The sequence below is a fragment of the Miscanthus floridulus genome, chromosome 9 (genome assembly GCF_019320115.1).
Source record: "Miscanthus floridulus cultivar M001 chromosome 9, ASM1932011v1, whole genome shotgun sequence".
In the NCBI taxonomy this organism is placed as follows: domain Eukaryota; kingdom Viridiplantae; phylum Streptophyta; class Magnoliopsida; order Poales; family Poaceae; genus Miscanthus; species Miscanthus floridulus.
Window position 1 is genome coordinate 48973158 of NC_089588.1, and position 15495 is coordinate 48988652.

The 15495-nt window shown below is 40.7% G+C and overlaps 1 protein-coding gene across 7 annotated transcripts in view; it reads left to right on the top strand.

Annotated features, from left to right (window-relative positions):
* The window catches only part of LOC136483706 (uncharacterized), a 96467-nt gene that overhangs the window by 34286 nt on the left and 46686 nt on the right, over positions 1-15495 (top strand). For 6 of the 7 annotated variants that reach the window (XR_010765584.1, XR_010765583.1, XM_066480844.1 and 3 more), the window contains one exon: positions 9333-9399. The exons of the other annotated variant lie outside the window; for it this stretch is intronic. Coding sequence is in view for 4 of the 6 variants with exons in the window: in XM_066480844.1 (XP_066336941.1) it covers positions 9333-9399 (67 nt within the window). In the remaining 2 variants the exon portion in view is untranslated. The remainder of the gene's footprint in view (positions 1-9332; positions 9400-15495) is intronic. 7 annotated transcript variants of the gene reach the window in all.

A 15495-nucleotide genomic window follows, 5' to 3' on the forward strand; every position in this document is an offset into this window, starting at 1 on the left:
GTCGTTGCGCGCGGTTGGCGTTCCTGTTTTCACGGGCGGCGCGTTCCTCGTCTGTTTCGCCATTCTGGGGGGCTGTCGACACTGACGTTGAAAATCGCGCCACCCCGGAAAAGCAGGAGAGGAGATTGCTTGGTGAAGGTCTTGGCGAAGGGCTCGGTGGATCCTTGAGATTCGGAGTCCAGATTTTCCTCGAGGATAGTTTGGAGGGATGCTCCGAGATCCCGGCCGGCGTGCAGCATGTTGACGGTTGGTGGAAATTGGTCGGGGAGCTGGTCAGCGAATTTGCCCCTCAGGGCATCCTGATATGTAGTTGCGGTGTTGGCGAGCCCGAAAGGCAGGGCGGCGGGCCCTAGAGTCTGCCGAGCATTGATCGTTGACAGATCGGGATCGGAGGGTGCTCGGTGCTGAACAAGGGTGTCCAGAGCCGACTCAGCAATGGAGAGGCAATCGGCGAGTTTCAGGCCGACCTGATCGATAGATTCGATCAGATCATCGTTGTTGACATGCCTCCTCTGGTAGCAGGGAAGCGAGCGGTGGGTGGCTGATGGAGCCGACCTCGGAAGTGGTTCCAAGATTGGATCTGCAGTTGTGGATGCGAGGGTGGTCAGTGCAGAGCCGATCTGCACCGACTCGAGAAGCTCTCCAACTCCGTCGGCGTTGATGACCCACGTGATGGATCCGACCGTGAAGATCTGGCCGGGCTACGGGAGGGACGAAGAGCCTGCGGAAAAAACCATCTTGTTCGACAAGGAAACAGCACGCACACCCCTACCTGGCGTGCCAACTGTCGACGGAATATCATCGGCAGTCCACCGAGGGGCACCCCGCGATGGTAGATTGATCGGTAGAGGAGCGTGTAATCGAGAACAAGAAGGCAACAGAGACACACGAGTTATACAGGTTCAGGCCATCGGTACGACGTAATACCTTACTCCTGTGGTCTGTTGATTTGCATTAGCTATCATATGATTTGCCGTGAATTCGTAGGGGGTCCCTGCCTGCCTTATATGGTCCGGGGGGCAAGGTTACAAGTCGGTTAGATCTAAGAGATAACCGGAAAGTAATAACAGATTACAAGAAACATGGGATCATATATATCCTATCAGATCTCGTAACATCTTTAGGATATCCTCTCCGTGCCTTGCGGGGGTCGCCGAACAGAATCGTGCCCCACAAGGCTCCTTCTTGCGGGCTAGACCGCCCCTGGAGGCATAGCCCATGTGACCTACCGTGGGTATCCGGGGTTGTACCCGCCACAGTTCATGAGGCTCAAAAGGCTGACACTGGTTCAACCGCGATTAGGTTTTAATGAGTCATGGTTTTAGCAATTGAGTAGCAACAAGTCTATCCACAAGCCCATAAACACATGATCAGGTAAACATGAATAATGAATAGCATAAACAATTAACCATTTGTGAGCGTCTTCATCATCCATATTATTAGTGTTCATCATCTATTTTGTAAGGGTTCCAAGGCCGCTCGTGACCCTAAGCACGGCTGATATACCAGTTTTACACTCTACAGAGGTTGTACACTTTCACCATGAGTCATGATACCCATATGCCCGGGTCTACAACTCCCAAAACACTTCCAAGGTGAGCAGGCAGGGTACACTACGAAGCTTTTCCCTAGTCATTCTAATAAGGAGCAGCCGGTAAGGATTCCATGTCCTAAGTGTTATGGAGTCATCTCCAGAAGTGGCACTTATACACGCAGCATAGTACACACACTAGGGATGAGGCCCATACCTAGCCTGGTACGCCCCTCTTGCCCTTTCGGTAAACTACTACAAACTAGAAAGAGTAAGGTCCTAGACTAAGACCAGAGCCATGTAGTCCTCATGGTTGTACTGTAAGTCCTGGAAGATCACTTAGAGACAAGTCCATAGGGAGAGGAATCTAGAGCACCATAAAAACAGCCCAATGCTCTAGCCCTCTTGTTCCATGTTGCTAAAAAGTATCTTTTAATGTTTATTGCATATACCATTAGTCCAGTTACAAGATAATGGTGTTCAATTGAGCACTAGCATCATACTATCTAGTGCAATACCCTATAGGTAACAAGGCACAAGGTAACAAAGCACTAGGAAATCCTTAGTGGCAGTCAAGGTAGACACATGCAGTGTGAAATAAATGATTAAAGGTGTATAGGACAACAAGGTTGATCCCATGCTATACTTGCCTTAAACTTAGATCCTTCTTCTAGTCGAAACCTTCAATGGAACTCCTTGATCAACACGTAAAGCTCACCGACTAGACATGATCATAAAGCACCACACAAGCATCCATGCAATCATACATGAAGCAAACAATAAAACTAAATTAGAACAGTACACCAAACATATGAAACAGCAAGTAAAAAGGTTTTAAAGATGTTCTACACGTCGCAATGAACACACAGACACGAAAAGCATGCTAATCAGAACTACGGTTGTAAAGAAACGACTACAGGGTTTTATATTATAAAAGAAAAAATGATAAGACTATAAGCTTGATTTATGTTAATTAGGAAAAACTATGTGAGTAGCATTAATTTAGATTATACAAATCATATTTATACTTAAAAACTGAGTTCAAGCTAATTATATTTTATTTATAAATATTTTGATATCATTTATGCCAATTCAACTTTAACTTGCAAATACAAACTGACATGTGAGAACATCTAATCAAATTTGATATGTGTGTTTAGAGTAAACATATTATAATTTAGAAACATATTTATGTTAGCAACTAGTCATGTTAAAACTTATTTGCAAAAGAGCATTGTATATAATTATGTAGCTTTTATTTATAAAAACTAGTTCATTGCAAATTAATCAAATTAATATTTAAGCATATATATAAAAGTCACTTGACATGAAAAACAACGACACTAGAATGTAGATCACATCGATACGAATCTAACACAATTGGAACGACTCGAAACGGACTTAAAACGACTATACGACGACGATATTACGAACTGGTGGTAATTTCGTAATTAGCTCATCTTCATCCTTTGGCCTCCCGTACAGCCACCACAAGGCCATGGCAATAGCAGCTGCCTAGGAGTGGGCTCAACTTGTTGTACAAAGGAGGGGATGGCTGGGTTGGGTAGCGCGGCGGCGACGGCGGCGACGAGAGAAGGAGGAGAAAATTTTAATTTACTACACGAGTGATTTCCCAAACTAGGGGCTGCCCTTACGGTAGTTTTGGTGTGTATTTCCCAATGGGTTGGTACATATTTAGAGGAAAAAAAAACTCCCCACATCTACATCAACTAGCAATATATTACTAATTGATATTGCACCCTCCACATTTACTAATGGGCCTAAATAATCATTAAAGCCCATTAGTAAATAAATGCATGGGCCTTTAGGATTTATTAGGATTATTGCACATGGGCTTTGAGCGTTGGAAAAAATGAGAGATTTATTATTTTCGGAATTAGTTAATTTCGTGGATAAAATAATTCTAGAAAAGTCTAGAATTATTATTTAAGCCGCGAAAAATACTCAGAAAGCTATTCGGGGAAAATTCTCAGAGACATTATGGAACATGAGGAACCCAAATAAAGTATTTGGAGCCCATGATAAGATAATTTGGAGCATATAAAAATTAAATTATGCTCATAGACAAGTAGGAACAAGTTCTAGAAAAAGCTAGAAAATTTTTTGAGAAGTTTGTAAAGATTGATTGACGGACGAGGAATTAAAAGAAGTGATTTGTGTTACAAAGAAAAGATTTTGGCAAGCTCCGAACGAAAACTTGAGCCGAGAAACAAAGAATTTGATTGTAGAAAAAGATAAAGGCGTGCCGAAGAAGGAAAAATTGACCTACTAACGTATTTTAAAGACTTTGCTCACTCTCAACACACAAAGAAGCAACAAGCAAACATCACATCATCCAAAAGCCCGTCAAAATTAGAAAACTTTGAAAATTCATATTTTTCCTATAACTAAATTTGCGCTAGCTCAAACTAAACTTGGTAAATTTTATCCAAATATTAAAATAATTCATTTTATTTAGTGTTTTCTATGAACAATCCAAAATCAGAAATTTTGGGGTGTGACAAACTACCCCACTTAACAGGAATATCATCCCAAGAATCGGAGAGACTAGGGAGAAAGATAAAGATCTTCACGCCTCCACACTTCCTTGATTCGGGATTCAGGAGAGGACGGAATGAACTTGCATGATAAAGTGGATTTGGGAGTTGCACAGGATAGCAAGGAAGATAAAGGTCAACGATGCTTTGTAGAGGATGCTACCCCACTTAACAAGAGTTTTGCTAAACTCTGAATATTCCATACAAAGATCCTCGTGTTGGTGTAGCCTTCAGGGCCTTCCTTTGGATCATAAAGACAGGGATGACAAAGAAGCAACACACCAAACAAGACAAGCATGCATCACAACATCGAAACTACACGTGCTTCTATAGCAATGCTGGGCATCCTAAGGAGTGGATTATGGTGATAGGCCATCGCAAATTTGAATAAGGTGAGATCAGAAAACTTTAGTAAACCAAAGAAATAAAAATCAAGGAGATAAGAAGCAATAGCTCAAAGAAAGCTATCAAGGAGAGAAGAAAATAGGACAAGGATAAGAAATAATCAATTCAACTAGTCAAGGAGATGAAAAAGTAGTTTTGTAGCAAATTCTAAACCTTAGAATGACCAGTTTCTACTAGGCTTGCGTCCTACAGTCAGCATTGCTCTGATACCACTTTATAGCCCTCGGTTTTAAGAACAAAACTAGATACAAACCATATATGAGCCCAGGAAGTCAAATCTCACATATAGCTACAAATAAGGGTAATATCAATAGACAATGCTCAATATATAGCGTACTTAGTATAAAGAATATAACCTTAGATAGCACACAGCGGAAAGACAACTCCTATCTTCGGATGAAGACTATAATTCCACCGGGACAACCGACTGGTTGATCACAAGCTTAATTCCTCCAAACTCTAGCAATCTGGTCCCATCCGAGATTTTTATCCAAATATTTAAAAAGTAAAGCAAGCGTAAGTACATGTCGTACTCAACAATTATAACATGGGGTTCATGAGGCTCAAAAGGCTAACACTGGTTCAACTACGATTAGCTTTTAATGAGTCATGGTTTTAGCAATTGAGTAGCAACAAGTCTATCCACAAGCCCATAAACACATGATCAGGTAAACATGAATAAGAATAGCATAAACAATTAACCATTAGTGAGCGTCTTCATCATCCATATTATTAGTGTTCATCATCTATTTTGTAAGGGTTCCAAGGCCGCTCGTGACCCTAAGCACGGCTGATATACCAGTTTTACACTCAACAGAGGTTGTACACTTTCACCATGAATCGTGATACCCATATGCCCGGGTCTACAACTCCCAAAACACTTCCAAGGTGAGCAAGTGTAAGTACATGTCATACTCATTAAATATTACATGGGGTTTATGAGGCTCAAAAGGCTGACACTGGTTCAACTGTGATTAGCTTTTAATGAGTCATGGTTTTAGCAATTGAGTAGCAACAAGTCTATCCACAAGCCCATAAACACATGATCAGGTAAACATGAATAACGAATAGCGTAAACAATTAACCATTAGTGAGCATCTTCATCATCCATATTATTAGTGTTCATCATCTATTCCGTAAGGGTTCCAAGGCCGCTCGTGACCGTGAGCATGGCTGATATACCAGTTTTACACTCTACAGAGGTTGTACACTTTCACCATGAGTCATGATACCCATATGCCCGGGTCTGCAACTCCCAAAACACTTCCAAGGTGTGCAGGCAGGGTACACTACGAAGCTTTTCCCCGGTCATTCTAATAAGGAGCAGCCGCTAAGGATTCCATGTCCCAAGTGTTATGGAGTCATCTCTAGAAGTGGCACTTATACACGTAGCATAGTACACACCCTGGGGATGAGGCCCATACCTAGCCTGGTATGCCCCTCTTGCCCTTTTGGTAAACTGCTACAAACTAGAAAGAGTAAGGTCCTAGACTAAGACCAGAGCCATGTAGTCCTCATGGTCGTACTGTAAGTCCTAGATGATCACTTACAGATAAGTCCTTAGGGAGAGGAATCTAGAGCACCATAAAAAAAAGCCCAATGCTCTAGCCCCCTTGTTCCATGTTGCTAAAAAGCATCTTTTAATGTTTATTGCATATACCATTAGTCCAGTTACAAGATTATGGTCTTCAATTGAGCACTAGCATCATACTATCTAGTGCAATACCCCATAGGTAACAAGGCACAAGGTAACAAAGCACTAGGAAATCCTTAGTGGCAGTTAAGGTAGACACATGCAGTATGAAATAAATGATTAAAGGTGTATAGGACAACAAGGATGATCCCATGCTATACTTGTCTTAAACTTATATCCTTCTTTAGTCCAAACCTTCAATGGAACTGCTTGATCAACACATAAAGCTCACCGACTGGACATTATCATAAAGCACCACACAAGCATCCATGCAATCATACATGAAGTAAACAATAAAACTAAATTAGAATAGTACACCAAACATATGAAACATCAAGTAAAAAGGTTTTAAAGATGTTCCACACGTCGCAACGAACACACAGACACGAAAAACATGCTAATCGGAACTACGGTTGCAATTATATTATAAAAGAAAAGATAAGACTATAAGCTTGATTTATGTTAATTAGGAAAAACTATGTGAGTAGCATTAATTTAGATTAAACAAATCATATTTATACTTAAAAACTGAGTTGAAGCTAATTATATTTTATTTATAAATATTTTGATATCATTTATGCCAATTTAACTTTAACTTGCAAATACAAACTGACATGTGAGAACATCTAATCAAATTTTATATGTGTGTTTAGACTAAACATATTATAATTTAGAAACATATTTATGTTAGCAACTAGTCATGTTAAAACTTATTTGCAAAAGAGCATTGTATATAATTATGTTGCTTTTCTTTATAAAAACTAGTTGCATGCATATTAATCAAATTAATATTTAAGCATATATATAAAGGTCACTTGGCATGAAAAACAACGACACTAGCTTGTAGATCACATTGATATGAATCTAACGCAATTGGAATGACTAAAAACGGACTTAAAACGACTATACGACGACAATATTACGAACTGGTGGTAATTTCATAATTACCTCGTCTTCATTCTTTGGCCTCCCATACAGCCACCACACGGCCATGGCAATAACAGCTACGTAGGGGTGGCTCAACTTGTTGCATGAAGGAGAGGATGGCTGGATGGGCAGCGCGGCGGCGATGGCGATGGCGAGAGAAGGATAAAATTTTAATTTACTACACGAGAGATTTCCTAAACTAGGGGCTCCCCTTACGGTAGTTTTGGTGTGCATTGCCTAAGGGGTTGGTACATATTTAGAGGGAGAAAAACTCCCCACATCTACATCGACTAGCAATATATTACTAATTGATATTGCACCCTCCATATTTACTAATGGGCCTAAATAATCATTAAAGCCCATTAGTAAATAAATGGATGGGCCTTTAGGATTTATTAGGATTATTGCACAAGGGCTTTGATCGTAGGAAAAAAATGAGAGAATTATTATTTTTAGAATTAGTTAATTTCGTGGATAAAATAATTCCAGAAAAGTCGAGAATTATTATTTAAGCCGCGAAAAATACTCTGAATGCTCTAAAAATTCGAGGAAAATTCTCAGAGACATTATAGAACATGAGGAACCCAAATAAAGTATTTAGAGCCCATGATAAGATAATTTGGAGCATCTAAAAATTAAATTATGCTCACAGACAAGTAGGAACAAGTTCCAGAAAAAGCTAGAAAATTTTCTAAAAAGTTTGTGGAGATTGATTGATGGATGAGGAACTGAAAGAAGTGATTTACGTTACAAAGAAAAGATTTTAGAAAGCTCCCAACAAAAACTTGAGCCTGAGAAACAAAGAATTTGATTGTAGAAAAAAGATAAAGGCGTGCCCGAAAAGGAAAATTGACCTACTAATGCATTTTAAAGACTTTGCTCACTCTCAGCACACAAAGAAGCAACAAGCAAACATCACATCATCCAAAATCCCGTCAAAATTAGAAAACTTTGAAAATTCACATTTTTCCTATAACTAAATTTGCGCTAGCTCAAACTAAACTTGGTAAATTTTATCCAAATATTAAAATAATTCATTTTATTAAGTGTTTTCTATGCACAACCCAAAATCAGAAATTTTGGGGTGTGACATGAGCCCCTTCTCTTTGATACCTCTCCATCAAAAAGGCCCCTATAGACAATATGGTTACACGGACGGGTTGCCGTGCCGACAGCTCTGTCATTGTTGGGCAGGCAAGCAAGCTGGCCAAAAATGTAATAAGTAAGCAAGTGATGGGCGACGGCGTGGCTGCCAGTGTTGCCACCCATCCGTGGGGGTGTTTTGAGAAAGAAGTATCCAAAGGAAGGGGCTCATTGAAAAATTCTCAAGCTCCTGAATTGGTTTGGATCTCCGGTGCACAGCATAAAAGATTTAGAAACCCAAAAATATACTTTAAGAGTTGATGTATCTAGCTCTCCAAAAGTTAATGGATCTATGGTGCATTTTACTCTATTTATTTACTGTCTATGCAGTCTACAAATTAAAGGTATATGCAGCTATGTACAAGGTGATCCATGTCATTAGCATGTTTCTTACGTAGGTAAAAGTTAATGAGGAGAGAGAAAATATCTACAAACTTCATGTGTGAACTCATATCATATTAGGAGAGCATATCATAGGTACTGGGAGAGCATACTATAAGTAGTCAATTAGGTTGGATGCACTAGTATGATTATATTATGCTATATACCGTGACACATTTGATTGCTGTAACTATATACATGCATGGTATTTGTTCTACTTGTAGGATATCATCTATGGACTGATTTGTGTTGCATATATTTGCTTGTAGATCTTTCATCTGTAATTGTACATAATTTTTTTAGAGTTTGTTATATTTGTTGCTTAGCTTGCAACTGTTGAATATATAGCTCAGTGTTAGAGTTAAAAATACTTCTTTACATGGAAATCTGTTGCAAGGTATGAATATAGTTTGAATGAACTATGTATTAGGTTTGTCATCATAAGTCAAACATTTTTTCTTTGACCGATTTCAAAAAATTTATATAGATTCATCACATAAGATTTATGTTTTTAGATTCACTTTGAGAATTACTTTCATAATATATAATTTCTATGTGGTGAAACTATAAAGATTATTTTTAAATGTGGATAGTTAAAGATAGTAAATTTTGATTTCGGACAAAGCTAGTATGACATGTAAGAAAAAGAATAGAGGGAGTATGTGATAACTTTCTACTTGGTTATGTGATACAGGATTATGACACATCATCACGACAGATCCTACCGACAAAACATTGGTATCTGGGACTACGATATGCAGGCAAGAGACCACTCCCGCTGAAATATAACATGTATACTGTTGACGTTGGATTGCAATCAACCTGATACACACAGCAAGCAACTCTTGGCATCGATTAAACCAATCTAAAGACCGTTTAGACCGATCTAGAGCCCAAAAAAGTGTGTTGACATTGGACTACGATCCAAATCACACACCAGCAAGGCCTAGCATGTCCTAGATTGCAAACAACCAGATACACGCAGCAAGCAACTCTTGGGATCGACTAAACCGATATGAAGACCAAGTAGGCCGATCTAGAGCCCGTCCTTAGCCGCCAAAGCCTGGGAACGCCTCCCGGGAGGACCCGTCAAGGAGGAGCACACCAAGGGTTGTTCTAGGATCATCAAGGCTACCTAGAACACCGATGAATCTCGCGGAGAGATGCAACGAACAGCAAGGGGTTAGAAAAGGATAAAATTGGGTTAATAGATGTAAAACGACGATTGAGTGTTGGATCCTTCAATCTGGCATGATTCTCTCTTATATATAGAGGGGGTGGTCTTATCCTAGTAGGAAACAAGTCCCAAACGCGATCTCCAAGTTTCCTACGTCCAAAATAGGTCCAAAACTGATTTGGAAACCAAACCGACTCGAAACAGCCGGAAAAGTCGACGAGTCGGCTAAGCCGGTTTTTACAGGCTCGGAGCACTAGCTAGGCTGAAAAACAGGGGAGTCGGCTTAGCCGGAATCTCATGAGTTGGTAACATCCTTGGCGGCTGTGGTGGTTGCTTCTCATTATTAGAGCTCAATTCACCAAAGTTCAATCAGCTAAACACCAAAGAAGATGAAGGACCAGCAGCAATTCCTTGCATTTGTTGAATCATAGGTGCCATTGGTGGATATGGCACCCACACACCATAGGGCCCCCACATAGGATGAGTGGGAGGTTGAACCGGAGGACCCCAATGAGACACACGAGAAACTTTCCTCTGCTGATCAGGAGCCAAAGCTAGCACAATTTGCCTTGACTTGTCTTGCTTAGGAGGTGACCACTCTCTTTTTTTAGTGGCCGATTCATGCAATCGACCTTTTCCTTTTTGTATTTATTCATAAGCTTGTCAAAAGTGCAGCGGTATCTCACCACTTCCCTGCATTCTTGGACATATTGGTCTTCCATGTTCCAATTTCTGGTCTATGGGGCGTGAATGTGCGCAAATGCCCCCTGGGGCTGCAGGTGCTAGCCAAGTCGGCTTGACCGACTCCAGGAGTCAGCTCAGCCCACTGGGCTGCAGGGAAGTCTGCTAAGCTAACTTCAGAAGTCAGCTCAGCCAACTTGGCCATAGCCGCCGCTACCGCTTCGTCGCTTGCTCATCTTTGATGCTCGTTTCTTGCTGGCTTCTTTTGTAGCGAAGGACCAATGGTAATTGCAAGCTTGTTCTTGCCCATCTCATCCTTCTCAAGAGCAACTTGATGGTGAACATATTTCTTCTCATCTCTTCTTGGTTCACCAATCACCACATTCTTCCCGGCAGTTGATTTGGCTTGCTCCGGCCAAACTAAGACGACCGAATTGTTGCACTCAAGCACATTCACCGGGAAAGGAGTTTATCAACCTGCATCTTGCCTAAACTCAATCGTCCCTCGTTGAGAGCCGATTGGATCTACCAACGAAAAACATTACAATCATTAGTGGTATGAGAACCAGAATGATGCCATTTACACCAAGCTCTTCTTTTCAATTCTTCATGTGATGGTAAAGCATGAGATAATCTAATATATCAGTTTCTAAGCAATTCATTAAAAATTCTATCACACTTAGCCAGATCAAAAGTAAACTTCATATCATCTTTCTGATTCTTTTGAATCGACTTAAGAGACGGCATGGTGACATTTTTTGAAGTAGGAGGCCATGCAAATTCAGTAAGATAACATTCACCACAATCATCGTCCAAATTATCCGAATGGTATTCTACAAGATGCACATTGGGGCAATGTTGTTTATGTTGCTCCTTAGCCTCTTTACTTCGGCTCTTAATGGCCAAAGCACGATGCATGACTTAGTTTACACTAAAAATCAAAACTATGAAGTTTCTCTTTAAAATAAGAGTGCAAACCATTAAAAGCCAAGTCAACTAAATCTTTTCCAGTAATAAACACATTGAAGCATTGTTTTTTGGTGTCTCTAAACCTTTTAAAATAATCAACAACGGATTCATCAGGTTGTTGCATAGCCGATGCCAAGTGAGAAAGCTTAAGCTCATTAGAACCCAAAAAGAAGCATTCATGAAACTTCTTTTCCAAATCATACCAAGAATTGATTGAGCCGGGAGCTAAAGAAGCAAACCAAGAAAAAGCAGTTGTAGTTAAAGATAAAGGGAACATGCGAATTGTCAAAGCGTCACTAGAACTAGCTTCTCCCAATTGAGCCAAATATTGGCTAACATGCTCCCGTGTACTCCTACTGTCTTCCTCACTATACTTGATAAAATCAGATAAACGAAAATTAGGGGGAGATGGAGCCCAATCAAAATGAGAAGGATAGGGCTTTTGATAAACCGTTGTATCGCCCCGAATATCCACACCAAGATTCTCCTTTATCTTCCTAATCATGGAAGCCTCATGTTCAGAGAGAATCTCTTTTACTTCTAGCAAAGTTGTTCTACCATGTTGAGGATCGGCATGTCCGACTTGAAGAGTCAGCCTAGCCGATGAGCCAACATTGGTATGGCCAATGTCATGCACAAGCCTCTCGCGATTTTGATTTTGTTGCTAGGAATTCAAACGATGATTAAAAATATATGGAGGCATGGGATTTGGCTCAACAGTGCCCTCAAGAGGAATACTAGGCCCATAAGCTACAATAGTGATAGGAGCCATAAAGCCTGCTAATTTACTCATATCATCATCAATGCAATCATTAACATTTTGAGGGACACTGGTAATGGATGCAGTATATTAGGATTAACAATCATAGCATTAGTGCTAACAATAGCTGCCAAAGAGCTCGAGCCTACTTGTCCTTTAAAAGCGTTCATCGGAATGCCATAGGGAAAATCTATGGTCTTAGGAGCCGATGGTGTTGGTAAAGGACAACTAGGAATGACAATTTCAGAATCAATCGGCTTCTTAAAACTAGCATTATGATGTACAATATCCATCCGATTAATAATACTAGCTTCCCGTGCCTGTAATTCTTCTTCCATCCACTTGAATTGCTCTAGAGTAAATAGACCAGCAGGAGGTTCACTTAAAGTGGAGGTACCTTCTTAGGTGCTGAAGTAGATGTTCCATCAGAGGTGCAAACTTGGAAATTGACAAGCTTGTCCTGTTTAGCCACCTTGCTCGAACGGGTCTTGAATGAGCAAGCTGCTACATTAGCAACGTTCTTTGCTTCTACCTCCTTGCAAAGCACCTTTGGGAGTTGATCAAGAGTAGTAGGATGGATGATGTTCTCCTCATTGGACGCTTTGGTGAGGTCACCTCTATTCTTGGTTTGATCGTTACACATATCGGCCTCTTGATTGATCTTCTTCTTCTTTCCTAGCAGAGTCATCAAAAGTGTGTTGATGTTGGATTGCAATCCAAATCACACACCAGCAAGGGCTAGCATGCCCTAGGTTGCAAACAACCTGATACACACAGCATCCAACTCTTGGGATCGACAAACCGATCTAAAGACCGGTTAGGCCGATCTAGAGCCCAAAAATGTGCGTTGACGTTGGATTGTGATCCAAATCACACACCAGCAAGGGCTAGCAAGCCCTAGGTTGCACACAATCTGATACACGCAGCAAGCAACTCTTGGGATCGACTAAGCCGATCTAAAGACTAGTTACGTCTATCTAGAGCCCGTGCTTCGCCGCCAAAGCCTGGGAACGCCTCTTGGTAGGACCCATTACGGAGGAGCACGCCTAGGGTTATTCTAGAATCAGCAAGGCTACCTAGAACATCGATGAATCTCGCGAGGACATGCAACAAACAGCAAGGGGGATGGAAAAGGATAAAATTGGGTTAATAGATGTAAAACGACGATTGAGTGTTGGATCCTTCAATCGGCCATGATCCTCTCGTATATATAGAGGGGGTGGTCTTATCATAGTAGAAAACAAGTCCCAAACGTGATCTCCAAGTTTCCTACATCCAAAATAGGTCTAAAACCGATTTGGAAACCAAACAGACTCGGAACAGTTTGAAAAGTTGGCTTAGAAGACTTGGGTGTCAGGTAAGCCAGTTTTCACGAGCCCAGAGCACTGTGGCTAGGCTAAAAACAGGGGAGTCAGCTAAGCTTGGGGCTGAGGAGTCGGCTCAGCCGACTGGGTGAGTCGCCTTAGCCGACTCAAGCTAGGCAAAGTTTTTCCAAATTGATAACTATTTCATCCGAACTCCAAATGAGGCAATCCATATATGTTTTTCAATTAGCTCGACAAGAGGAACGCAATGGTGCCGTCTATTTTAACATTTGACAAAGATGGTAAAGTCGTCTTAGAGTCGGCTATGTCGACTTTGGCTAGTTCAGCCCTCTGAAAAGCTGCTTTCTTCGCCCGAGCTCCGAATGCGATGATCTAAGTATGCTTTTAGGATGTCTGGATGATACAAACATGATGGTAGAGTCCATTATGCTCTTTGGACAATTTTGGTTGTCAACACATACCATCACAGTATGAGATCTATGTATTGCTTAGTCAGTTATTAGAAGTAGCGTTGGGACAAAACACGACCATACACCAAAGTACTAGAACTGACGCAAAACAATGTTTTAGAAAATAGACTATCCGAGTTTCAGAGGAAAACCATGAAAACAATACCTACGCTTGCTTGGGAAGGACTCTGTTAGGACTAGCGCACAAAGCATTTCTCTAAGCTCTGCAAGGCTATCTAAGAGGCCTCTGGTTGCCCTCGAGATGACCTCTATGTGAAGAGAGTAGTTTAGGGTCTAGGGAGATAAAAGATAGTTCAATTTTATTTTAATGCTCGATAGATCGATTGGATTCTTCCAATATGCCAATAATGTTTATTATATTTATATATGGTGGGGAGATTTTATCTCAAGTACAAAACAACTAGTAATTAGTCCCACGTAAAACCCAAACTTCTACTCAGAATTCACTAGACATGACTTCTCGAGGTTATGGAAAGTAGCTTATTAGATTTTCTTATGGTGTGCCACTTTTGACTTATAACATATGCTCCCTATTTTTAAGTAAGCTTTGCATGCAAAAAGGTATTTCGCAAGGTCAAAAGTATCTAAAGGTAATGTTTAACATAATCAATAGGCCATTTTTGCTTTAAAGGCAATATTCATTGTTGGCTTATAGCCGAACATTAGGCATGGAGAGGAAAGTGAGAGGGAGGAACAATTGAGAGAATGGCCCAAAAGTCCTCTCCACCTTCCCCTTCCCCTTCCCTTTTATAGAGAAGGTGGGAGGTGGAGATTTTCACTTTCCTTTTTGATGCTTACTGGAGGTGGAGATTTTCATTTTTTCCACTGGTGGGGTTTATAATTATAAATGAGTCACCAAAGAGTACAAATGAGCCCTCAACACACATAAGAGCAACTCCAGCATGGCCCCCACTTGAGCCCCCTGAAAGGTCCTAAATGGCTAGAGGGGGAGTGTGAATAGCCTAATTAAATTTTCTACAAAACACTAGAGCAAAGTGCTAGACAATAATAAGGCGATAATGCATTTTGCTCTAGCTCTACAAAAAAAATATGCAAGCCACCTACAATTCTAGTTGCTATGATCTCTAGGTTGATTTTTCACTCAAACAATCAAATGAGCAAATGAACAACCTAGCAATTTGACAAGCTAGAGAACTAATACAACTAAAATCAACTAATGGCTATCACAATTATAAAGGCAAGCTAGATACTACACAAGGTATGTATGTATGAAATACAAGAGTGGTAGAGAGGGTTACCGACCGGGCAAGTGTCAATTATCAAAATCAATAGACAAATGGGACACAAGATTTATCCCCGAGGTTCGGTTGCTTGCCGGCAACTTATGTCCTCGTTGTAGTGATACACTCACTTGGAGATCACAAGCTAATAGGGATCACACGCCTAACCCAACACTTGGGTGCCACACAACCAACACAAATGAGGATCCACAATCTACGAGCAATTCACTAGAG